Raw genomic sequence first — 27,605 nt, 5'->3', positions numbered from 1 at the left:
GTAATTATAGCAGCAGAGGAGGCGCGACCTCAGTAAGACGTCTGGTGGGTAAACAAAAAAAACATGCAAATTTTGACAAAAACACTAAAGACGACAATAAAGTAACAAAATAAACCAATTAAAGAAACTCTCTGTAGAGTTAGAGGCTTCGGTTATAACATCAGTGGTCTTATTTTTTTCATATGAAGTTTTTAGTTTTCAAAGTAATGTTTCAGCAAAAGGTCTGTTCGCCTCCTCTGCTGCTATGGGAATCATTTTTAACATTTAAAACAAAAAATATTTTTAAAACTTTTCAAATGTTCAAGTTAGGGGAAAATGTAGCATTTGACTTACATTTATTGGTGGTGTGAAAAGTTCATTCTTTAAGTGTGCATTTGTTGGCGGTGTGACAAGTTGGTTCTTTTACAGTACTGGTCAGGTTTCTTTCAAGGACAGCATGGCATATTACTTGTTTTAACATAAGCGACTTTGCTATTTGTATGTATCTGAAGTCAGCTAGTAGTAATAAAGGTTGATAATCTGGTTTTATCTGCATTTCATAGCATATTTCACATAGAAAATCATTATCTTTAAATATGCTATGTTTTCATGATCAATGAGAGTCCTATTTATATTAATGGTATAATGTTTCCTACCATTTCCAAATTGTTACAAGATTCTGCATAACCTCTCCATTTCCAAATTGTTACAAGATTCAGCATAACCTCTCCATTTCCAAATTGTTACAAGATTCAGCATAACCTCTCCATTTCCAAATTGTTACAAGATTCAGCATAACCTCTCCATTTCCAAATTGTTACAAGATTCAGCATAACCTCTCCAAATTGTTACAAGATTCAGCATAACCTCTCCATTTCCAAATTGTTACAAGATTCAGCATAACCTCTCCAAATTGTTACAAGATTCAGCATAACCTCTCCAAATTGTTACAAGATTCAGCATAACCTCTCCAAATTGTTACAAGATTCAGCATAATCTCTCCATTTCACAAGTACATACTTTTGACATTCATTCTTTTGGTCTTCAAGATCTTGTCAACTTTCCAATATATTTTTTCATTCCAACACTTGGTAATGTACCTACAATGGTTTTTGACAAAAATTTTATCAAAAATTGTTATAATTTATATTATCTGTTATTATTTATAAGTGCAAATGATGACACTAACTTAACCAGGGACCTAGTTGGGCCCTATCCCACTCACCTGTTAGTTGATAACATGTAAACTTGTGAAAGCAAATTCACACAAATAATTACACTGTAGTTGGTAAATAAAAGCTGAAAAATAGTTATTTGTTCAATTTACATCTTGGTCTTTAAGGTATAAAAAAAACATTAAAGCACATCTTCACAAAAAAGTGTTTATTAAAAAAAGTACTCAGCACCCCAATCTTACTGAGATATTTTACATGTCTTTACAAGGAAGAAAAAAAATCCATAAATTACAAAATACAAAAAAATAGAGTACATAAAAATTATATATATATATATATATATATATATATATATATATATATATATATATATATACAGATAGATAGATAGATATATAGATATATAGATATATAGTAAGCAAAATGTTTTTGGTGGGAAAAATAAAATTTTCTCAAGTTTAAGAAGAGGAGTTTCATTTTCTTCATATGGACAAAACATGTCACTGTAATTCTCACTGGAATGTGTTGCCATTGCTCTTACCATGTATCATGCAAAAAGGTATTTAGAAAAGATTGTAATTGCATACAGTTTGGATACTGCGTTTCAAATCTCACTCATATTTTGTTATCTCGAGACATAAGGAGTCTTCAACGACCTGCAAATTTGCACAACCCCACATACTTACACTATCTATTTACATATGTGTAATACTCCACGCTCATATCTGCCACGCTTAACTCTAGCATATGTAACAGAAAACAGCTGCTGATATAATCAACAATATAAAACTCTGCACTCAAAACCCATTTCAGTCCCAAACTCGGCACTCAAACCCATTTCAGTCCCAAACTTGGCACTCAAACCCATTTCAGTCCCAAACTCGGCACTCAAACCCATTTCAGTCCCAAACTTGGCACTCAAACCCATTTCAGTCCCAAACTCGGCACTCAAACCCATTTCAGTCCCAAACTCGGCACTCAAACTCATTTAAATCCCAAACTTGGCACTCAAACCCATTTCAATCCCAAACTTGGCACTCAAACCCATTTCAATCCCAAACTTGGCACTCAAACCCATTTCAATCCCAAACTTGGCACTCAGACCCATTTCAGTCCCAAACGCAGCACTCAAACCCATTTTAGTTTCAGACTGATAACATCATTCAAACAGAAAACACATGAAGCTTTTTTCTGAAAGAAGAATAAATAACAAGTGGCAGTAAGTCAAACAGGAATTCTAATCAAGCTGGTACTGGCAGTGCTAAAATAAATCAAACAGTCCAACCACCTGGGCCCTTCTAAAATCAGTCCCCTCATGTGTTTTAAGTGAGTTACCTGTTGGAATGGTATCTAATCTTTGCAACAACAAAAAAAACCTTGAGCATGCTAATGAAATGTGGCATTTTTATTGTGAAGTGCCTGACTGTGGTAAACTATTAATATTGAGATCACTGTTGGGTTTCCATTTGTATGTCTCTAATTCTTATTAGGATTGTCTGCTTACTTCCACATCTGGAGATTAACCACATAAACAAAAGATAACATTTTCAATCTAAAGAAACAGATTATTAGACTGTATTGTAATCCATTTAATTCAAACAGTTGGTAGCTGCTGATTCTACAGGCATATGGAATGGATGTTTTTGGTAATTGTGATGAATCCATTGTCTCAATGTACAATGAAATGACCTAATTTTCAAACCTGAAGCCATTTTACTGACTTAAATAACAAAGACCCCAATTCTTTCTGACATCATTTGTTTTCAACCTTGATAAAGCTTTATAAGAAGATTTCACAGCTTTCAGGAAAGAAACTTTCCACTGGAATCCTTTTCTGTAGAGATCATAATAAAATACAGACAGTAGACTGATTTAATGCTAAAGACAAAACAGTCGGAGATCCCAAAAGCATAGGTGTACGCCAATGCTATAAGAATTTCATGCATGAACATCCGCAAATTGTAAAATGAGTCATGAAAAATATCGAAGCTATGAAGTCAAGAAAACTGTTTACAGCAGGAGAAACATCATTAACTATTTTGGTAACCAGACCAGGTTTACACCAGGTCCTGGACAAAAAATGTACTTTTAATGAAATCAGATCATATTAAAATTGTGCTAACCCTGATCACATTTTGTCCCTTATGAATTACATCATTCTGAGAGGCAAACACAAAAATGATTCATGATTCAAGCATTTTTATATTTCTTATTTTTAATGAAATCACAGCGGTTTCAACACTCTCAAAATAATAGTAATAAATGTGGCACTATGAGGTAAATGGAGTTTGGTAAGGGCAAGTGATTTTTTATAAAAGTCACTTGCCCTGATCCTGCATCTCAAAAAAACTCTTTTGAGTCCTAGTGGGTTACAAAATGCACAAAATGTTCAACACTCTCTTCTTCAGATTTAAAAATAAGCCAGACAGGTTTCATTCTAGATTGGAAAGCCAATCTCATATACTCATACATATGAGATTCATTCATCAGCTGACTATACAGTAATCAGAATACATCTGTACTGATGCATGGAGATTAATTAAACACTGAAAAATACAAACATTAAAAAGAATCATTGCTCGATACAGAGTTATTGTTAATTTAAAAATGCAATAAGCATACCATTACAAGTACATTACACATCCATCCCATGTTTGATAGTCCTCCATGAAGGTACTAGTTGGGCATCATTGGTCTCAATGACCATGACCTTTGCAATCTTTAACTAAACTTATTCTGCATAAACAACTGTTTTCTTTTTAGACTTGCCACAACTATGACCCTCTGACCTTTAAAACCCAGAATATATAGGTGTTTTATTACCCTAAGAACAACCCATCCACAAAGACTGGTTAAAGGATTTACTCTAGAATATAAAAGTTACTGTACAAAACTCATCTCTCTCTCTCTCTGAGTTCAATAACCCTGGCCTTGCACTTTTTGACCCCTAAATCAATAGGCATTTTCATACTTTAAGTGTTAGCACTCTTCAAACTTTGGTCAACATATGTGGACTAAAATTTAAGCCATACTATAAAAAGACTGATTTTCTTCTTTCAGCTGCGGTTACCTTAACCTTTGACCTTTCGAACCTCAAGATCAATATTCTTCTTTCTTACCCAAAGTGCAAGCCACCCACAAAATTTTGTTAAGATATATTATCAAGAACTGACATTTTTGTGCAAAAATAATTTCTCATTTTTCAGCCACCATGACCTTAACCTTTGATCATTTTACCCTGATACTGATAGGCTTCCTCTTTACTCCAAGTGCAAGCTATCCACAAAGTTCAGTCTAGACCTGTCATGCACAATCAATGTTACTGTGTGAAATATTTTTCATCCTTCAGTCAGTGACTTTGACCATTAAACTCTAAATCCCAAAACTGACAAATTTCTTCCTTTACTATGCTCAAACCATACACCTGGTTCAGCCCTGGTTTGTGATGTAGAAACCAACGATACTGTAAGGGAACCTTCTTCATTACATCAGTGACCTTGATTTTTTAACCCAAATTACCAAGAATGCATGCTTGTACAGAGGAGGAGGCTGCTGGTGCAAAACTCAAGTTATCATGGAGAAACAAACAAGGGAACAGACAAACAAACACATGCATGGATGGTGCATTACAACATAAAACATTCTGGCTTATAGTGGGCATATATAAAAAGAGATAACAATTATCTTGTTCTACAACAATACTTGTACTTAATTAATATACCTGTGCAGAAAACTGCATATCCTGTTTTTTCTTCATTTAACATTTTTTTCTAGCAATCATTTTATCAAAACTATTTTTAACAATGCCAAAAGATGGAAAAGAATACTGTATACACTAATTAATTGATTTTAAAAATAAGGAGGATGGGGCAAACAAAACTTTGACTGATAATGGCAAAGTCAATAGAAGGAAGGCATCTCCATGAACTGACATCTAATCAACTATCTGTGCTGGAAGTTCTATACAAAATATGTCATGGCTGTTTCCATCCTGTAGTTCCCATTTGACTACCAATCTTATCTGAAAAACAAACAAAAAATTATTGAAACAGTACACCTGGTTTCATTATCATGTGGCTTCATAGTAACATTTTTCTCACCAATGTGACAAAGAGATTATGGAATCTTTATCTATTCTTTATTATCCCAGTGGCTGTCTCTCTGTAAAAGTTGGGTGCCATCATTATAGACTATGATAAACTCTGATGACACTCTGAAGTTCAATTCCATATTTGCCAAGTCAATGAAGTCATGGAATGCAGAAAGATTAAAGATAAAGATATACATATCAAATTAAAGGAGACAAATGCTGAATGTTCTCACAAATTTATGATCTTGTTTTCTGCTGTAGAACACCAAAGAAGTATATCTAATTTTCATCATGTGACTGCTGTCTTGTATCACACAACATTCTACTGCCATCTTTGTGCACACTAACTTGCAAACATGTCCTGATTTCCATTATCACTGACAATTTGTGCAAAAAAGTCAAAATAATTATTTGCAAACATTTATCTTATAAAAGATGCAATAGTTTCAGTTAAAGTCCCAAAAAATAGAATGTTTCACACTGATTGACCTAGTAACATACAGCATCCATAGACCACCTAAGAGTTGATAAAGCCATTACTGCATCATACTTGCCAGTCAATGCAGAGTCATTTTGAATTAGCAAATTTTGTACATTTTCCATCCTTCAGCCATATATAAGTCAATGCTGAGTATAAGACAAGGCTAGATCAATACCTCAGCTTCATCTATTTCACTTCATTCCACACAGCATCGCGAATTTCATCCTATCTGTAACTGAATATATTTTCAGGTCAGGATCATTAATTATACAATAATGTACCTTTGTTTCACACAAAGTAATTTAAACACATTAAGAATTTTTAGCATAAAGACGCTGACCTAAAAGTTCACTGAACTACACATTGAATAAAATTTGTGACTATATGAGGAATTGAACTTCATTTCATGAATATCACAGATTTCACTATAAATGCCTTTTGTTCAGTTTTGTTTTGAAAAGAGGAAGGGAGGCATATGTATTCAATTGCATTTTTCTTCTTGCACTTCATGATCAAAAAAAAACATTTTGTACCTTACTACCCCTGCCGAGGCTTTTGTCAAAGAGAATAAATTAAAATACATACCATCATACCCTTTCAGTTTCAAAGTTTTTATATATATATATATATATATATATATATATATATATATATATATATATATATATATATATATACATACATACATACATACACACACACTCCTAAATCCCAAGAATGGCCATTTAGCATGCTGTCTAATTTTCTTTGCCAGTACAATGACCTCCATTCCCACTGAATAATTGAATAATATTATATAAGTGCATGTACTCTTCCTGTAGTTAGACAGCATTTGTTTTGTATATTTACTCATGATAGGTGTTACTTTAAATTGCTGACAGTTCTGTCGGCAAGTTCAAATGGTGTTACTGGTTGAGAAATTTATATGAATAACCAACTGGTATTTTACTTTCATTACACAGTACTGTATTCATAATACCCAATGGGTAGCCTCATTTTCCTATTGGTAGCCTCACTAATTTAACCTTGTCTACTGAATCTTGATATCAAAGAGGTGTTAACTGGGATGACCTGGCTATTTAATTAGCATGTAAATACCACTACAAAGCCATATGATTCTTGGGACAATGGATATCATAACCAAAACTAAGAGGAAATTTTGCCCAGTGGTATTAACTGATAATGCACATGTGTAAGATCACAATCATAACTAAACAATACAGATTACAATTATCCTGACAACCCTGCCACCCATCTCTCCCTCTCTCTCAGACTGAGGCATACTTTAATATATCACGAGGTGCCAGAAGAATAATGCGATGGAATAGTGCTCTTTGTCATGGTTATGCAGTTTCTAACTTGTCTACTCTAATGCACATGTATGTAATCAAACTGAAACAATGTATATTACAATAAAACCTGTTATAAACAGCCTCTGTTATCAGCAACCACCTATCATTTAAAACTGCAATTGTAATGCACTGATCGATTTTATTATAAGAACACTCTGCCACTATGTAAACCAGACTAATGTATATGTCGCAAATTGGCACTGTAGTGCTGAATTTAAGGTAAATGTTGCATATACTGTTTGTCTTTAGAGTTAATCCGTATTGCCTGGGGGTGAATAAGGTCTTGTCTATTAAACCATCAAGTGAGAATCATTTCTGGGATTCGATCGATAGTGCTACATGCTTGTGATGTTTGTTGCTTTTTCCCTGATGTTACAGTGATTACATCCCACCAAACTGTCATCTATTCACATTGGTGCGACCAGGTTACACACTTTGTTTATAGGGTTAATACCTGTATGTCTATAGAGTTAATCCCTGTATGTCTATAGAGTTAATCCCTGTATGTCTATAGAGTTAATCCCTGTATGTCTATAGAGTTAATCCCTATAGGCAGTGTATCCCCCAGGGGTGTAAAACTGAGGGTAAAAAAAAAACCTTGGTGTCAGAACTGTGGGTCAAATAAAAAATGTGGGGGTCAAAAATGCACTGCAATTTTCATCTGACTCGTACTTTTTCAGCTTGGAATAGGATATTGCAACTTGCACAACATTCTCTCTCTCTAAATATACAAATAAACCATTATGCACAATTAACAAACAAATGTATTGTCCGTTCAAAGAATAATTTTATTAGTTCATTTTTCTTTTAAAGTCGTACTTTTAACAGTCTCCTTATAATCTTTTTGAAGCAATACTATAGACCAACACATTACATACAAGCCAATACCAATACAAAAAGCCTAATAAATATTTTTAACCAAATGGCAGTTAATTTACTGCCTGTCATAAAATGTGTACTATCATTGGTTTCATTGTCTTTCATCCTAGAACAAATTTATCCAAACATCAAGGAGGCTAAAGATTAATCTTGTTTCTAATAAGTTACACTTGAACTTGAAGATCTTTCTTTTATTGCAGCAAAGTTAAAACCAACAAAATCTGCAATGACCCCTTGACTGTGTAATCCAAATAAAACGCATTTGCCTCGGAAATGTTTACTGATTTCTTTCTTGTGAAAGAATGCCTTGGGTTATAATGTGTTCTCCAGATATCTTGTGGTGAACGAGGGCAGATCTTTTAAAATTCTTAAATGAAAGGATTATTAACTTTTACAGTGTTCGCTATCACGCAATCAGAAGTCACACTGGTATTAATCCTAATGGATGTGCTGTATTACAGTCAAGGGAATTATTTTCGCCATTTTTCATTAAAGTTAGATCCATAGTTACTCTTTTGTGTTCTGCTTCTTTCACTCTCTTCGCTAATGATTGTTAGTGCACTACGTTTTAATATGAGATCACTTTCTAGTGCAACAAGCATTGAAGTTAAACATCAAGATGACATCTTGCTCAGCTCGATGGAAATTGCATGAGAACTTGCGAGATATGGGGAAGCTACTCTGTCAAAACATTGCCTATGCTAGTCAGGTTCCTTATTTCATATGTTCACTGCGTTGCACTCACTATACGAATCGAGGAGTGCAACACAGGGAGTAAACAAAGCGGGCAACCAGTCAATGCCTATGCTCGAAGTATACACAACGCCACACCTCGTCCAATGCATTGGATATTAAATAAATATTGATCGCATCATGCAAATTGTTTGCGTTAAAAAAAACGCATGGCAACAAAGTGTGTGCATCAATTTTCTCCAGCGTGCGTTCCTGATGCACAAGTGTGCGTAAAGGGAAACACTGCAGTATGTCTATGGAGTTAATCCTTGTATGTCTATAGAGTTTATCCCTGTATGTCTAGAGTTAATCCCTGTATGTCTATAGAGTTAATCCCTGTATGTCTATAGAGTTAATCCCTGTATGTCTAGAGTTAATCCCTGTATGTCTATAGAGTTAATCCCTGTATGTCTAGAGTTAATCCCTGCATGTCTGTAGAGTTAATCCCTGTATGACTATAGAGTTAAGCGCTGTATGTCTATAGAGTTAATCCCTGTATGTCTAGAGTTAATCCCTGTGTGTCTATAGAGTTAATCCCTGTATGTGAATTAAGCCTTTGACTTTTGTTGTTGTTGTTGTTGTAGGGTTTAACGCCATTTTCCAGCACGCGATAGGCTATACATAGCAGCCAGTATTAATGGTGGAGGAAGAACCAGGGAAATCCCCGGAAAGAACCACCGACCCTCGAGAAGCTACTAGCAAGCTTTCTCACATCCACATTGGCCGAATCCGAGACGCGAACCCACGCAGACAGAGGTGAGATGGCAGTGATCCGTAACGGAGAGCGCTTTAGACCACTTGGCCACTTGGGGCCCCTTGACTTTTGTGTCTGAGTAAATAAATCTGTATCTGAATGAGATAAATTTCTTCTTTATTTAATTATATTTCATTAATTGATTGATATACAATGCATTTACTCAAAACCATCTTTACAGTCATATTACAAGTGAGCAATAATAATGTTTACACCTAGTACCTTAATAACAAAGGAAGAACCTTAGACTACAAAGAGATATATTTTAATGCTGGAGAAAATAATTATTTTAACACAAAGAAGTGAAAAAGAGCAGACCACTCACAAAATAGTGGCTTAAACATCGTTGAAACAAATTTAGGATCTCATAAAGGAAAAGAAATCAGAAACAATTTCATACATATACATGTGATCTTCAAACGTGACTTTCATGTTTTATGATCTAAACATATCCTTACTGCTATAAAAATTTTTTTCAGATGAATGCATACAATATTTTAGCAAGAACTATTGATAAAGGTTAGAAGATACATACAGTGATTGTGGTTATTCTTCTTTAAATAGTTCTAAAACTGGACCTTGGAAACTGGTCTTTTTGTATAAACCTGTTATGAAGACTACCTATCTTGAGAGACCAATTTTGTTGGTAGAAGGGGCGGTCTTTCATAACAGGTTTTACTGTACCAGTGCATATTGCTTTATCACCATCACATCTGATATATGTTTAATTTATTACTGACAATCATGTCAATATTTTACAATCCTTCTCAATGTGGGGTCTTATATTTTTTTGTACATGATTGTTTCCCCAAAAGGAAATATTTTTTTACACATTATTTTTGTACTTTTGGGGAAAACAAATTTACATATGAAAACTTAAATGACATATGAAAATTAATTTGGATGTCATGATAAATATTTAAGTTGATTCAGGGTATAAGATGAAACCAAGATGTTCTGGTAAAAAAATGACTTATAGGCCAGCAAATACAGTATTTGTTTTTTTTATTTAATCTGCATCTCATTATTATCAATGAAAGGAAAACAAATTTGTCAAAGTTGAATCATGGACAATATTATGATATTTTGTCTGTCTCATTTTACTCCTAGGGAAAATGGTTAGCTTCTGGGGTTTTCCCCCATGCTTATATTAGTATTATTATCTTCAGTATACAGTTTGGATGGTGTGTATTGCCTTTACATTAGCAGTCTGAACTACTGTTCTCTGAATGCCAATATAGTGTTTACACATCATTTATAGTGTTTACATGTCATTCATAGCATCTACACATCATTCATAGTGTTCACACATCATTAGTGTTTACACATCATTCATAGTGTTCACACATGATTTATAGCATCTACACATGATGTATAGTGTTCACATATCATTATAGTGTTTACACATCATTATAGTGTTTACATATCATTCATAGCATTCACACATGATTTATAGCATCTACACATCATTCATAGTGTTCACATATCATTATAGTGTTTACACATCATTTTCGTGTTTACACATCATTCATAGTGTTTACACATCATTCATAGTGTTCACACATGATTTATAGCATCTACACATCATGCATAGTGTTCACACATCATTTTGGTGTTTACACATCATTCATAGTGTTCACACAGCATTTATAGTATCTACACATCATTCATAGTGTTCACACATCATTTATAGTGTTCACACATCATTTATAGTGTTCACACATCATTTATAGTGTTTAAACATCATTTATAGCATCTACAGGGTTCATACAGAATTCTGAATGATAAATTCAAAGACTTTTCCCAAACTTTCAAAGACCACAAACATAGATTTCCAAAACTTATTTTTGCTAACATTTTGTATACAAGTTATGTTATATGAGAAAACATTGAATGCAAAATACTACAATAATGTTTAATGATGAAATTCAGATTATAATTAATTTCCTGATTTCAAAAGAAAGAAACCAGGAAAACTAGACTCGATCCAAATCTAACAACCTTGAACAATTTCATTTGTGATTATGCTGCAAAGAAATTAAAATGTTTGGGTTTATTTAAATTTTCAAGGACTTTGAAAGACCTCAGGGTAATCTGCTTAATTTTGCCAAACCTTCAAGACCTTGAATATGCTACCTCATTTTTCCTAAACTGTCGAAGAAATTTAAAGACCGTAAGAACCCTGACCTACACATCATTAAAATTGAAATTTCAGTGTAAACCTAACTTTTAAGCTCCATCATTAAATCTGTTGCTGTTTGAAAGTTGCATCAGAATTCTTAGTACACCAATTTGACTGTCACCCTTATTTTTCATTATGCATTGGTGCTGCATAGGAAAATGCCGTTAGGATCAGAATTCTGCATTAGATACAAGGCTTTCCTGACTGTCTGATGCAAAATTCTGACTATCAGGTGGAATTTTCTAACTTTACACTGATGTACATAGGAGTTTATCTGCCTTTTATTGAATTCCACATTTTTTTTAATTACATTTTTTTATACTTAAATCTATGGAAATGCCTCTACAAGATAAGACTCGTACTGTTATTTTTATAGGTCTCTAATGGTCTGTAACAACAACAAATTCCACAAATGGTATCCCAAAAAAAAATTCAATTAACAGAAACATAAATCTTGGATTCTATTATTCACACATTCCTATATGTACATGATCTCACTTTCCAGTGCTGAACAATGGTAAAGAATATCGATCTTTCATCACATGATTACTGCCTTACATTAAACGACCCTAGACTTTGAGTAGACTTCTTTTCCAACTCACACTTCATTCCACGACCTGTGGCTACTATACAGTTTTACACAAAAGAATTATGTTAACTCATTTGTCCCAAATTAAATGTCAACTAAAACTGCCAACAACAAAATTACAATAAAAATATACAACTTACCGGTGGGTAACTTGACAGAACTGTCAAACTTGTTATGAAATGGTAATTTTTGCCATTGACCAGTGGACAGTCCAGATTACAGCCAGTACAAGCATCAGGATTGGCAAGGGGAAAGGGGACAGGAATTCCTCCAATTATACCATGAACCACAGATGTCGCTTTGTCAGAACCTTCCACTGAAACAAGAAAAATAAGTTCTGTAACCATGACAAATAGTACCTCTAACATAAACATAATTTTTATCCCTACTTTCCAATGACAAATGCATCCATATCATGTTAAACATGTTAGCATAATGCAAAGAATAAATTTTTTAAGTAAAAAAAATCCAGTTTTATAACTGAAACAAAACTTAGACTTTTGTGATGCATCAGCCACAATACAAAGTTCAGATACCCAGCAAGCTTGTGTATCAAAGTTCAACAACATACACTGATTAAAAAAAAGAGAAGCTTTAACATTTTAAAAAACTTTACACACTGAAACAAGAGGCTCAAGTCAGCCCACCCAACTCACTTGTCAACAGTCAAATGAAAGAACAGTTGGCCAAAAATTCTGGTTAAATGTGATGCTTTCTGTTGAAAATTTTCCACTGCTATTAATTTCTTTTGTCATGTAAACAAATGCATCACGTTTTCTCTAAATTGGTATCTTCATCCATATTTTAATGCACATTGATATAATTTCTCCAAAACTGAGAAAGCATCTTTTACAAAAATCAGGACTGGATGAATGCTAGGACGCTTTCCGTCAAATCTAGATAAAATCTGTTAATTGGCTATTTAAAAATTATTGAATATTTGATAAAATCTGTTAAGTGGCTATTTAAAAGTTATTGAATATTTGATAAAATCTGTTAAGTGGCTATTTAAAAGTTATTGAATATTTGATAAAATCTGCTAAGTGGCTATTTAAAAGTTATTGAATATTTGATAAAATCTGCTAAGTGGCTATTTAAAAGTTATTGAATATTTGATAAAATCTGCTAAGTGGCTATTTAAAAGTTATTGAATATTTGATAAAATCTGCTAAGTGGCTATTTAAAAGTTATTGAATATTTGATAAAATCTGCTAAGTGGTTATTTAAAAGTTATTGAATATTTGATAAAATCTGCTAAGTGGTTATTTAAAAGTTATTGAATATTTGATAAAATCTGCTAAGTGGCTATTTAAAAGTTATTGAATATTTGATAAAATCTGCTAAGTGGCTATTTAAAAGTTATTGAATATTTGATAAAATCTGCTAAGTGGCTATTTAAAAGTTATTGAATATTTGATAAAATCTGCTAAGTGGCTATTTAAAAGTTATTGAATATTTGATAAAATCTGCTAAGTGGCTATTTAAGAGTTACTGAATATTTGATAAAATCTGCTAAGTGGCTATTTAAGAGTTATTGAATATTTGATAAAATCTGCTAAGTGGCTATTTAAAAGTTATTGAATATTTGATAAAATCTGCTAAGTGGCTATTTAAAAGTTATTGAATATTTGATAAAATCTGCTAAGTGGCTATTTAAAAGTTATTGAATATTTGATAAAATATGCTAAGTGGCTATTTAAAAGTTATTGAATATTTGATAAAATATGCTAAGTGGCTATTTAAAAGTTATTGAATATTTGATAAAATATGCTAAGTGGCTATTTAAAAGTTATTGAATATTTGATAAAATATGCTAAGTGGCTATTTAAAAGTTATTGAATATTTGATAAAATCTGTTAAGTGGCTATTTAAAAGTTATTGAATATTTGATAAAATCTGCTAAGTGGCTATTTAAAAGTTATTGAATATTTGATAAAATCTGCTAAGTGGCTATTTAAAAGTTATTGAATATTTGATAAAATCTGTTAAGTGGCTATTTAAAAGTTATTGAATATTTGATAAAATCTGCTAAGTGGCTATTTAAAAGTTATTGAATATTTGATAAAATCTGTTAAGTGGCTATTTAAAAGTTATTGAATATTTGATAAAATCTGTTAAGTGGCTATTTAAAAGTTATTGAATATTTGATAAAATCTGTTAAGTGACTATTTAAAAGTTATTGAATATTTGATAAAATCTGTTAAGTGGCTATTTAAAAGTTATTGAATATTTGATAAAATCTGTTAAGTGGCTATTTAAAAGTTATTGAATATTTGATAAAATCTGTTAAGTGGCTATTTAAAAGTTATTGAATATTTGATAAAATCTGTTAAGTGGCTATTTAAAAGTTATTGAATATTTGTATATTTGTTATGTAACAGCAGCCATATTTTTCAGTGGGTAGAGAAGGCAAGTTTAATCATGTAATACTTACCTGCTACTATTGCACAGCTTTCCTTTTCTGGGACTCCTAGTCTCCAGTCCAAGTTAATTATTTCTGCCAATTAGTACTGGAGAGCCAGAATTTAGAAGAACATGATCATAGTATATCAGTCAACATATGAATACAATCCTCTTTTGATTTAGACCCCGAGTACAGGACATCCAAGTGGTGTTGGAGGAGGGGATCTTTGCAATAGTAGCAGGTAAATATTACACAATTAAAATTAGTTTACCCACCACAAAATACATTTGAATAGCAGTAATACATGGTCTGCTACTGGTGCATTACTGAATGTACCAGTCAGGAAGAAGGCTGATTGTTTCTACAAACTGGCATAAGTCTGGTGAAGGTGGGCAGTAAACTATATTTATCACCCTACTGAATGTCCAAACTTCCCTCTGTATTTATCACCCTACTGAATGTCCAAACATCCCCCTAAATTTATCACCCTACTGAATGTCCAAACTTCCCCCTGTATTTATCACCCTAATGAATGTCCATACTTCCCCCTGTATTTATCACCCTAATGAATGTCCAAATTTCTCCCTCCTCTAACACCTGGCCTAACAGATGATAAAGAGCTGAAAACTTAATGGAGGGAATGGACCATCACCACTCACTGGAGGCCAGGATGATCCCTTCCCCAGACCAATAATCAAACCTGGTGACCAATGAACAATGTTTGAAGCCAAGTGACAAGTGGATGAATGACACCCAATCACCACAATCGAGACCAGTGATGAAGATCTGACTGATAAGCCCCCATTAGATTTATCCTAATGAGACTTCCCTCTCAGGAAGGGAGGCATGATTTGCTAATATCATTCACTGGTACACCGATCTTGAGAGGGTGATGGGCATTCCTAAGTTGGAGGCTCAACTTGAAGGCATAATCAATCCCAAATCTGACAGGCCTCCATGCCAGAATGTTTTATGTCCAATCTGATTCCATTTGGTAGCTTTGGAAAACTCATTTAAAGGCTTTTTCACATTTAGCAATGGCAGCCATTTTTGACAGCAAAAAAGGCATCATTTGCATAACATTTAAAAGCCTTTATCCCAGGATACTATGTTCCAAATTTGGTTGAAACTGGTCAAGAAGATTTTGAGAAGTTGAAAATCAAATGGGTCCCAGATATTACTTTGGTGAAAATAAATGTGGCCTGTGAATGGCCATATTTTCCATAAAACAACCCTCTCTAAAAACAGAAGTAAACGGCACTGCTCATGAAAATTGTACAAAAAAGATATAACCCTGACCTTAGTTATCACAAATGTGTTTCTGCAATAGAATCATACCCTTTTGCAACAAACTAAAATCATGGTCTCTTGACACCACTACAAATGACGAGGAAAGTAGATATAGATTAAATATGGGGGTCTCTACAATCAAAGCTTTATGGTCTCTTGACACCACTACAAATGATGAGGAAAGTAAATACATGTATAGATTAAATATGGGGGCTCTCTACAATCAAAACTTTATGGTCTCTTGACACCGCTACAAATGACGAGGAAGTAGATACAGATTAAATATGGGGGTCTCTACAATCAAGACTTTAACCCATGGCCAATCAAATGAAATTGCTTAGTATATGTAAATCTCATCAACTTCAGAGATGCCACACAAACAAGCTGACATTCCATGCATCATGTATTTAGCAGCTAAACCAATGGAAAATGTCATGCGAATAACATGATTTTTGAAAACAAACATCTTGCATTGCAGCAACAGTTCTTCATTATAGTTTACACTGACAATTCCATTTCATAAACAACAAAAATTGTGATAAGTACTTGATATGAAATCCACTTCGATTGTGACATTGGTTCCTCTCTGCAGTTTACAGACATCACTGCTCTCACATCCTTTGACAACAACAGCAGTAACTTTTCCACCTGGAAGAGATTAAAGATGTCCTTCATATAAAATGGTTGATAAGAACATCTGAATTGACTTAAACCTAGCTTAGTATGCATCTAAGTATGTATTTTGATTAGTTCATAGAGGTACAGGTTATTACTGGTATACTTGTATGTATTTTGATTAGTCCATAGAGGTACATGTTATTACTGGTATACTTGTATGTATTTTGATTAGTCCATAGAGGTACATGTTATTACTGGTATACTTGTATGTATTTAGATTAGTCTAAAGAGGTACATGTTATTACTGGTATACTTGTATGTATTTTGATTAGTCCATAGAGGTACATGTTATTACTGGTATACTTGTATATATTTAGATTAGTCCATAGAGGTACATGTTATTACTGGTATACTTGTATGTATTTAGATTAGTCCATAGAGGTACATGTTATTACTGGTATACTTGTATGTATTTTGATTAGTCTAAAGAGGTATATGTTATTACTAGTATACTTGTATATATTTAGATTAGTCCATAGAGGTACATGTTATTACTGGTATACTTGTATGTATTTTGATTAGTCTAAAGAGGTACATGTTATTACTAGTATACTTGTATATATTTAGATTAGTCCATAGAGGTACATGTTATTACTCGTATACTTGTATGTATTTAGATTAGTCCATAGAGGTACACGTTATTACTGGTATACTTGTATGTATTTTGATTAGCTCATAGAGGTACAGGTTATTACTGGTATACTTGTATGTATTTAGATTAGTCCATAGAGGTACATGTTATTACTGGTATACTTGTATGTATTTTGATTAGTCCATAGAGGTACATGTTATTACTGGTATACTTGTATGTATTTAGATTAGTCTAAAGAGGTACATGTTATTACTAGTATACTTGTATGTATTTAGATTAGTCCATAGAGGTACATGTTATTACTGGTATACTTGTATGTATTTAGATTAGTCCATAGAGGTACATGTTATTACTGGTATACTTGTATGTATTTTGATTAGTCCATAGAGGTACATGTTATTACTGGTATACTTGTATGTATTTAGATTAGTCCATAGAGGTACATGTTATTACTGGTATACTTGTATGTATTTAGATTAGTCCATAGAGGTACATGTTATTACTGGTATACATGTATGTATTTTGATTAGTCTAAAGAGGTACATGTTATTACTAGTATACTTGTATATATTTAGATTAGTCCATAGAGGTACATGTTATTACTGGTATACTTGTATGTAGTTTGATTAGTCTAAAGAGGTACATGTTATTACTAGTATACTTGTATATATTTAGATTAGTCCATAGAGGTACATGTTATTACTGGTATACTTGTATGTATTTTGATTAGTCTAAAGAGGTACATGTTATTACTAGTATACTTGTATATATTTAGATTAGTCTAAAGAGGTACATGTTATTGCTGGTATACTTGTATGTATTTAGATTAGTCCATAGAGGTACATGCTATTACTAGTATACTTGTATGTATTTAGATTAGTCCATAGAGGTACATGTTATTTCTGGTATACTTGTATGTATTTAGATTAGTCCATAGAGGTACATGTTATTACTGGTATACTTGTATGTATTTTGATTAGTCCAAAGAGGTACATGTTATTACTAGTATACTTGTATATATTTAGATTAGTCCATAGAGGTACATGTTATTACTAGTATACTTGTATATATTTAGATTAGTCCATAGAGGTACATGTTATTACTGGTATACTTGTATGTATTTTGATTAGTCTAAAGAGGTACATGTTATTACTAGTATACTTGTATGTATTTAGATTAGTCCATAGAGGTACATGTTATTACTGGTATACTTGTATGTATTTTGATTAGTCCATAGAGGTACATGTTATTACTGGTATACTTGTATGTATTTAGATTAGTCCATAGAGGTACATGTTATTACTGGTATACTTGTATGTATTTAGATTAGTCCATAGAGGTACATGTTATTACTGGTATACTTGTATGTATTTAGATTAGTCCATAGAGGTACATGTTATTACTAGTATACTTGTATGTATTTAGATTAGTCCATAGAGGTACATGTTATTACTGGTATACTTGTATGTATTTTGATTAGTCCATAGAGGTACATGTTATTACTGGTATACTTGTATGTATTTTGATTAGTCCATAGAGGTACATGTTATTACTGGTATACTTGTATGTATTTAGATTAGTCCATAGAGGTACATGTTATTACTGGTATACTTGTATGTATTTTGATTAGTCCATAGAGGTACATGTTATTACTGGTATACTTGTATGTATTTAGATTAGTCCATAGAGGTACATGTTATTACTGGTATACTTGTATGTATTTTGATTAGTCTAAAGAGGTATATGTTATTACTAGTATACTTGTATGTATTTAGATTAGTCCATAGAGGTACATGTTATTACTGGTATACTTGTATGTATTTAGATTAGTCTAAAGAGGTACATGTTATTACTGGTATACTTGTATGTATTTAGATTAGTCTAAAGAGGTACATGTTATTACTAGTATACTTGTATGTATTTAGATTAGTCCATAGAGGTACATGTTATTACTGGTATACTTGTATGTATTTAGATTAGTCCATAGAGGTACATGTTATTACTGGTATACTTGTTTACTGCAGCAATTTTCTCCAATGGTATGTACCACAAACATTTTCACTTTACCAGTAATTCCTATCAGTAAGGAATATATGGAAATTCCTGACTAATATTGCCACGAGTGTAGTGATAATAATGGCATAGTCTCAATGTATATGACAAAATAATTTTTTAATGCTTCTTTTCCCAAAAATTAAATGTGAATCAAATATAATTATTTTTATGATCTTTTCATAAATGTTTGACATGTGTCACATACACTAATGTGGTGGCTAAATAGGTTGTTGTGAAAGATATCTGGTATAAATTCAAATTTCTAAAAAGTTTTTGGGGATAAATTAAGTTTTTAGTTATTTACTAGTGTATGTGTTAACATGTTAAGCACATGCATTCCTTTCAAAGACTGCAAATCATCCAAACAATTTCAGGACAGCAATTATATCTGTTGGAATTTTACATACTTTCTCAAGTCCACTAAATATTTTATCATTTGTTAAGTGCATTTTATGTTTACCGACCCTCTATGGCATCCCACTCAAAGTTTCCTGTCCCATAATATCAATACTGTAACTAGTCAATTGTAGGCTTCTGTATCAACACTTCCAATTCCTATCAACAAATTCTAAAAGCAAAGTGTCTCTTACAGGATATCAGCTATAGTGTAAGCTTCATCATCCCAGTTTGGTTAGAGTATTTAGATCGCAACTTGTAAAACAAATAACACAGACACATTGCATTAATCAAATATAAGGTACTAACATCTAAGGGGGTGGGGGCAGGTGTCTGTGACTTTCTTTTGAGCTGAGATATTTTATTTTCTTTCATTCCAGATAATTTTTATTTCAAATAATATAATGTATATAACATCAGAGCATGGTATTTTTTCCAGCTTTTGACTGACGGAAATTTTTTGTTTCGAAAGTGTCAGGCTGAAGCCCCAGATCATTAAATTACTGGTCCCTAATAGTATGGTGGTATATGGTGGTACATATCATGATATGTTTAAAATATTATGGTACAAATTGTTTTTGTTACTCAGCTCTAATGTACATACATCATACACAGATAAAGTATGTTATAACTACCACATAGCAATCTTCTAAGTCAGTGATGGGGCTGTGCTATACAATTCTGGCATTGTCCCCATAATGGTATATTTGTTATCTGAAATATGGAATTTAGCATGAAAAAACTGAAATAATGACAAATGACAATCAAACATTATCAGTAAATTATCCCACTGGCCCACCACTGACCAATCAAACTGGTTCATACTGTCTCTGGTCAAACATACTGGTAGGAGCACAGATAAACCTGCTCAGCAAATGGCTTTTTAATCTTTGCATTTTTGAAAGTTTTAATAACAAACTTTCTAACGATACGTTTTCTTCAGAGTCATCTGCACTATCCTCTTCATATTCACAAGTTGACATCTAGACAAATGTATTTCATCTATTTAAAAGTTTCTACAATGTCCCAAAATCTAATGTATGCATTTCATTGCTTAAAATTTTGTTCTCAATGCAGTCAATTCTCATAATGTTTAGTTTGAAATTGAGAGTTGACCCTGAATTAACCTACAAATTTTGTCACCCATTCAGTCAGGTATATTTTTGTTATTCATCATCTTAAAAAAAAAAAGGTGGCAATGAATGCACACTGTAGGTAGATAGGTAATTCCATTCACCTATCTCAAATCCTATTTATCTACCTACGTACCTTCCTATATGACATCATTCCACCAAGCATTATAAACAACGACAGAGATAATATAGTATGAACTGAATGTAAAAGGTCTTACAGTACCTTGTAATGTAGTTATTCCTAAATCTTGTATCACAGTATCCAGATTTTACTGATTTTGGCATGCAAAATATTTGACCGTTTATAAAATGTGTAATCCAGGTTTTACTGATTTTGGCATACATATTTTTTATTATTTACGAAACTCATACCACAGTATCAGGTTTTAATGACTTTGGCATAAAAAGTATTTTATTATTCATAAAACTTGTACCACAGCATCCAGGCTTTAATGACTTTTGCCACTTGATGCTTTATTTATGCTCTTGGAGGAATTATTCAGATTTATTTGCTATCAAAATGGAAGTAATAATTGATTTATTGACTGATTGATCCATTGGTTGTTCAACTAATTGAGCATAATGAACTAAGCATATTTTTTTAAACTTCTAAAAAAGTAACATAAATTAAATAAATTCACAACTTCAAATCCATCCAACCTAATCTGAAAGAAAAATATAACCAACATAGATCAAGTATTTGCACCCACCTCCACATCCCTCTATTTTGTAACAATACTAAACCCAGTATATTCTTAGAGCTATCATGTATTAATACAAGAAAATGAATGGTGGGTCGGTCATTAAAAAGTCTGTCCTATGAACTGAGGTAATTGAAGTGTTTAAAACTTCTTATCAAATATTTCAATTATGGAATCTGTATTCAAACTTTCCATCATAACTTTGCATCTTGGTTTGAAAGGGATCCTTACACAAATCTACTAACTCAAATTTTGTATGGTGTTCAAATTAAATCACATTGCTGTTTTAATAGTACTGCAGCTCTAAAAACTAATTTTGATTTAAATTTCTTCATTAGGTAGTGACAACAAATTTATAAACAGGAGCAAATGGAAGAATGTGGGGATTATAAAACTGCTGTCTACATTGGCGTTACACAACTTGCCCTGGGTACAAACTCTATGCTTGGTTATCCCAAGTAAGACACGCTGGACTGCTTCACAATTACCTCCCCTGTATTTTCAAACTTGACCCAACCTTTGGCAAGTACTAATAACATGCGCAATCACAACCTGACTTTCGATGCCATGTATACAATGATTCAAAGGACAACATGGAGAAAAGGGCCACAGTGGCTTAGTGCTCAGCGTGCAGGACTAGCAACCAAAAGGGGGCAGTTTTAAAGCCTACCACTGGACCAGCCTGGTCACCAACTGTGGTGTGTCTATAGGCAAGGCGCTTAACTCTAATTGCCTCAGCACTAAATAACCTACAATGGTTGCTGTGCCACAAAGCACCAAACCAAAACAATTTGGACAGTTCTCATACTACAGCAAATGCACATACTTAATCTATGCAGTAGAAATTATACTATACTGAAATGAATATCTCATTACTTTTTTCAAATGATGTCCATTTCTAAATGCAAAATAAAATAAACTGATAATATTAATAAATGTAATTATTCCTTTATTCCAAATGATCAGCACTGTATTAGGTATACGATATTAATTTGATGAATAGAGAGAATCAGTCTAATTCTATATTGACAGAATCCGTGTAATTCATGTTGAAAGAATCAGTCTAATTCTATGCTGACAGAATTCATATTGAATCAGTCTAATTCTATGTTGACAGAATCCGTGTAATTCATGTTGAGAGAATCAGTCTAATTCTATGTTGACAGAATCCATGTAATTCATGTTGAGAGAATCAGTCTAATTCTGTGTTGACAGAATCTGTGTAATTCATGTTGAGAGAATCAGTCTAATTCTATGTCGACAGAATCCGTTAATTCATGTTGAGAGAATCAGTCTAATTCTATGTTGACAGAATCAGTATAATTCATGTTGAGAGAATCAGTCTAATTCTATGTTATCAGAATTCGTGTAATTCATGTTGAAAAAATCATTCTGATTCTATGCTGACAAAATTCATGTTGAAAGAATCAGTCTAATTCTGTGTTGACAGAATCTGTGTAATTCATGTTGAGGGAATCAGACTAATTCTATGTTGACAGAATCCATGCAATTCATGTTGAAAGAATCAGTCTAATTCTATGTTGACAGAATCCATGTAATTCATGTTGACAGAATCAGTCTAATTCTATGTTTCTACTGCAGATGGCTTGTGCATCACATGCAGAGTTCTTTAAGGTGCTCAGCCTTTTTCCAACACTCAACCTTATTAAAATTTCATAACAAACTTGCAGAAAATGTGTGTGTGTGTGTGTGTGTGTAATTTGGACTTTTTAATGAAGCATTAATAATTTTTCAGTCATATTACTATGATGTCTGCAGTGTGGCAGTTTATAGTGATGCCTAACACTGGGGCAACATGCTGCAGACATGTAGCATGATGTCCCAGCCAGTCACATATCATGACACCAGGCCAACCAGTCCAAACACTAAACTCTTAATGCTGAGCGCAATGCAAGACAGCTGCTAGTACCTTTTTTCTAAGTATTTGGTATGATTCGGCTGGGGATCTAACCCACAGCCTCCTGCATCTGAGGCACACTCTAACCACTAGGCTGAAGAAAATGAAACATTTTCAAAACATGAAAACCAGTAAATTGATCTTCGTGATCATGTCAGTTGGCTTTGTGAGCACCGCTGGCTGATGCACTAGGATGTGTGATATACTCTAGCCTGCCGGAAAAACAATAATTTTATTTTCTTGCAGTACACTAGTGTTAATAATCTGAATTAGAAAAAGCAAGACTTGTCCTTTTAAGTCAAAACCAAGTGTTGGTTAAAGCGAGAGGAGTGTCATAACTTAAATATTAAATAGAGTTCTAATATGAAATCTTTTTTTCTCTCCTTTTTTTAATCCAAGATTCATGACTAACATGGGTTGCATCAGTGTAATATTCAGTCAGAACTGACCAAAATCACAGGACTCACTAGAGCAATACACAACTTGTCAACTTCTTATAAAAATGGGTGCTTAAGCTTATTCTGACCATATGAAATAGTTTTATCTTAGATATAATTGTGGCATTTGCAATTATTTTCAATATTCCCATTAATTGTTTTACATGAGATAATGGCAGTAAACAAATGAAATCAAATACAGGACTGTTTATCTTGCATTGTCATTCTAATAGCCACATATTTTCAATGCAGTTAATTATGCTTTGTGCAAATTAGTTTTTTTTAATACTGAGAAAAAATTAGTCCTACATGAAAGATCTCAACACTGACATTTATGTTTTTGGTATGCTTACATGAAAGACCATGACACTGATATTTTATGTTTTGGTATGCCTACATGAAAGACCATGACGCTGATATTTATGTTTTTTATATGTCTACATGAAAGACCATGATGCTAATATTTATGTTTTTGATACGCTTACATGAAAGACCATGACGCTGATATTTTTGTTTTCTATATGCTTACATGAAAGACCATGATGCTGATATTTATGTTTTTTATATGCCTACATGAAAGACCATGATGCTGATATTTATGTTTTTGGTATGCCTACATGAAAGAATTCAACACTGATATTTTTGTTTTGATATGCCTACATGAAAGACCAGTAAGCTGATATTTTTGTTTTGGTATGCCTACATGAAAGACCATGATGCTGATATTTATGTTTTTCCTATGCCTACATGAAAGACCATGATGCTGATATTTATGTTTCTGGTATGCTTACATGAAAGACAATGATGCTGATATTTATGTTTTGGTATGCCTGCATGTAAGGCCTCAACAGTGATATTTATGTTTTGATATGCCTACATGTAAGGCCTCAACACTGATATTTATGTTTTGGTATGCCTACATGTAAGGCCTCAACACTGATATTTATGTTTTGGTATGCCTACATGTAAGGCCTCAACAATGATATTTATGTTTTGGTATGCCTACATGAAAGACCATGACACTGATATTTATGTTTCTGGTATGCTTACATGAAAGACCATGACACTGATATTTATGTTTTGGTATGCCTACATGTAAGACCATGATGCTGATATTTATGTTTTGGTATACCTACATGTAAGGCCTCAACATTGATAACATTTTTGTTGGCCTAAATTTTAGTTCGCTGGAAAGCTATGAAAGCTGGGAATGCTGAAAAAGGGTTAAGATGAAATATTATTCTTTAATGAAATCAATTAAAATATATTATGCCTATTGGAATTGTAAGCAACGCTTCATTTTGTTCAAGAAACATATCCCCCACATGAACCTACTTAAACATAGTTCAGCATACATCAACTACCGTCGCATGGCAACAAATTCAAAAGTATGTAAATGGAACATGAAAATGTATCCATTTGATTATGTCATATTTTCATTCCGCCAGGATAAAGACAGCACAGTAAGTATATTAATTACACATAAATTAGTAGAAGAGTGTCGATATAGGCTGCCAAATGTGTGAGATATTCATGAAACTTTGACTAATCGTTCCGATGTCGACCAAAATTGGAACATGCCATACAAGCCCGTTATTTGGATAGTAAAACAACACTAAAACAAAAACAACATGTGCCATGTCTTACATTGTAGGACTAAGTTTGTTCCACACAGCATCGCGAATTTTATCCTATCTGTAACTCAAGAAATGTTCAAGTCAATGTCCTAAAAAGTATCTGTATTGGGATTTGTATGTAGCAGAGACCAATACTGGTATTTTACAATGGAGGGGGGTTGCATCTGGTATGCAGAGAACTTGCCCCAACTGGTTGGAGAAGTCACCCCAAAACTTGTCACCCAGATAACCATTTTATAAATGAATTAAATCATCTTTTACGCGATTCATATTTAGATTTTTATATATATGCAATCACAAACGAGATACTAACTTGTAATCATAAAAAGCAATATCATAGTAATATTTGTAAGGGCGAAATTAAGTCTTTATATAATCTAAGGAATGACAACTGTATAATGATTAAAAAGGATGACAAGTCAAACACTATTATTATTATGAATCAAGACGATTATGTTAAAGAAGTTGAACATTAATTAAATGATGAAAAATGATACAAACATTTTATCGAAGACCCATCAATAGAAATTTTAAAAAATTTGACATGCATTAATGAGATTGCTAAAAATAATAATTCCATATATGAGGAATTTGATCCTTTCCCTCTTAACATACGTACACCTCAATTCTACATATTACCCAAAACTCATAAATCCTGATCATAATTTACCTTTCAAGTTTCCAGGATGACCCGTTATATCAGGTTGTAATTCATATACTGAAAACCTATCCAAATTTATTGATAGTGTTTTACAACCTTTGATTAAATCACTTCCTTCATACATTAAAGATACAACTACTTTCATAAAAAATTTGAAGCCTATTCCACAGTTATCTGATAATTTCAATCCTGGTATTCATTAAATGTAACAACACTATATACCAACATTCCGAATGCAGATCGTACTGAAGCATGTACATATTTTCTTGATAACAATCCTAATAATAGCACACTATCTAGTGAAGATATTTGTAAAATAATAAAACTTATCTTGGAAAATAATTATTTTCAATTTATTAATATGAATTACATACAAATAATGGCTATGTCAATGGGTATTAATATGGCTCCTTCTTACTCTTCCCTTTCATGGGCAAATTAAAACAGGATTTTCTTCAAAACTAAAAGTTTAATCCATCTGTTTGGTTCAGATTTTTAGATGACATATTTATGATTTGGAAGCATTCAACCGTGGAAGCATTCAACTGAAGAAATGTACTGATCGCCTGCCCTAAAGCATTTTCACCTGATGATTAAATTTACTTATACTGCATCTAGTACGCATCTTTCATTTTTAGATGTAAATGTAATAAAAAATATTGATAACACTATCTCTACAAATATTCATATCAAGGAAATTAATATCCACCAAAATGTGGAATATTATTCACGTCATCCCATGTCATGTAAAAACTGTATACAATATAGCCAGTCCAAAATATAGTGACACATTATTTCAGATGAATGTCAATTACAAAATTCGTTGAATAAATTAAAAACATATTTACAAATAAGAAAGTATCCTACACATGGAAAAGTTGAAAAATTGCGAATTTTATAGATTTAATAAGTTATTATTAAGTTGAAGAAAACAACAATAAATAAAGGCTTAACCATATGGCGACATCTCAGAATTAATATATATGCTCCTTGGGGTGACTTCTCCGACCACCATGGGGTGACTTCTCCTGACACCTGCGATGAGTTCTCCCAGGGCGAGTTCTCGATGGGGCGAATTCTACGCTATTCGTCGCATCTTGGTAGGTCTTGTGGAGTGCTGACGCAGCTAAAAGTACCTATTTCGTTTTACATACTTCGTGTGAAACGAACTTGGTACTTTTAGCTACAGTTAATGACGCTGACCTGATAATTTACTGACTTACTGATAGGATAAAATTCGTGATGTAGTTTGTACAGTAACGATGTTCAGCCCACTGACAAGGAAATTATGAACAAAAAAATAAATGTTACCTGTCGAACCACAATCTTTATATGGCACTGCTGCTGTTTGTGTTAAAAAGACTATTAAGCACAGAAAAACAGTTAAAAAACACTGTTCTGTTGCCATTTCTTCACTTTTTTAAGAAAACTTATTAATATGAAAGAGGTTTCTCCAAGGCGGTACCGTCATGAATGAATCATGTGACATG

At 32.8% G+C, this 27,605-nt stretch overlaps 1 protein-coding gene across 1 annotated transcript; it reads right to left on the bottom strand.

Moving 5' to 3' along the window:
• Positions 1–1,347: 1,347 nt before the first annotated feature.
• On the bottom strand, positions 1,348–27,605 carry LOC149808562 (NPC intracellular cholesterol transporter 2 homolog a-like). The gene is made up of 4 exons (XM_089979118.1): positions 27,427–27,605; positions 16,454–16,555; positions 12,354–12,529; positions 1,348–5,175 (listed from the first exon to the last, which is right to left on the bottom strand). Exons 1-4 carry the CDS (start codon positions 27,521–27,523, stop codon positions 5,089–5,091), a joined length of 462 nt encoding a protein of 153 aa, XP_089835244.1. The 5' UTR covers positions 27,524–27,605; the 3' UTR covers positions 1,348–5,088.

Source organism: Sinohyriopsis cumingii, chromosome 1, assembly GCF_028554795.1.
Source record: "Sinohyriopsis cumingii isolate HCF-2022 chromosome 1, ASM2855479v2, whole genome shotgun sequence".
Taxonomy (NCBI): Eukaryota; Metazoa; Mollusca; class Bivalvia; order Unionida; family Unionidae; genus Sinohyriopsis; species Sinohyriopsis cumingii.
Note: the sequence above shows the minus strand (reverse complement) of the source record. Positions and strands in the feature narration are given on the sequence as shown.

Bases quoted from the DNA above. Each gene is read 5' to 3' on its own strand.
- LOC149808562 (XM_089979118.1), bottom strand. From the start codon at position 27,523: ATGGCAACAGAACAGTGTTTTTTAACTGTTTTTCTGTGCTTAATAGTC. The intron at 16,556-27,426 runs GTAACATTTATT...AATCTCTTCCAG, and splicing joins TAAAGATTGTGGTTCGACAG to GTGGAAAAGTTACTGCTGTT. The intron at 12,530-16,453 runs GTACTTATCACA...TTCTTGTTTCAG, and splicing joins CGAAGTGGATTTCATATCAA to TGGAAGGTTCTGACAAAGCG.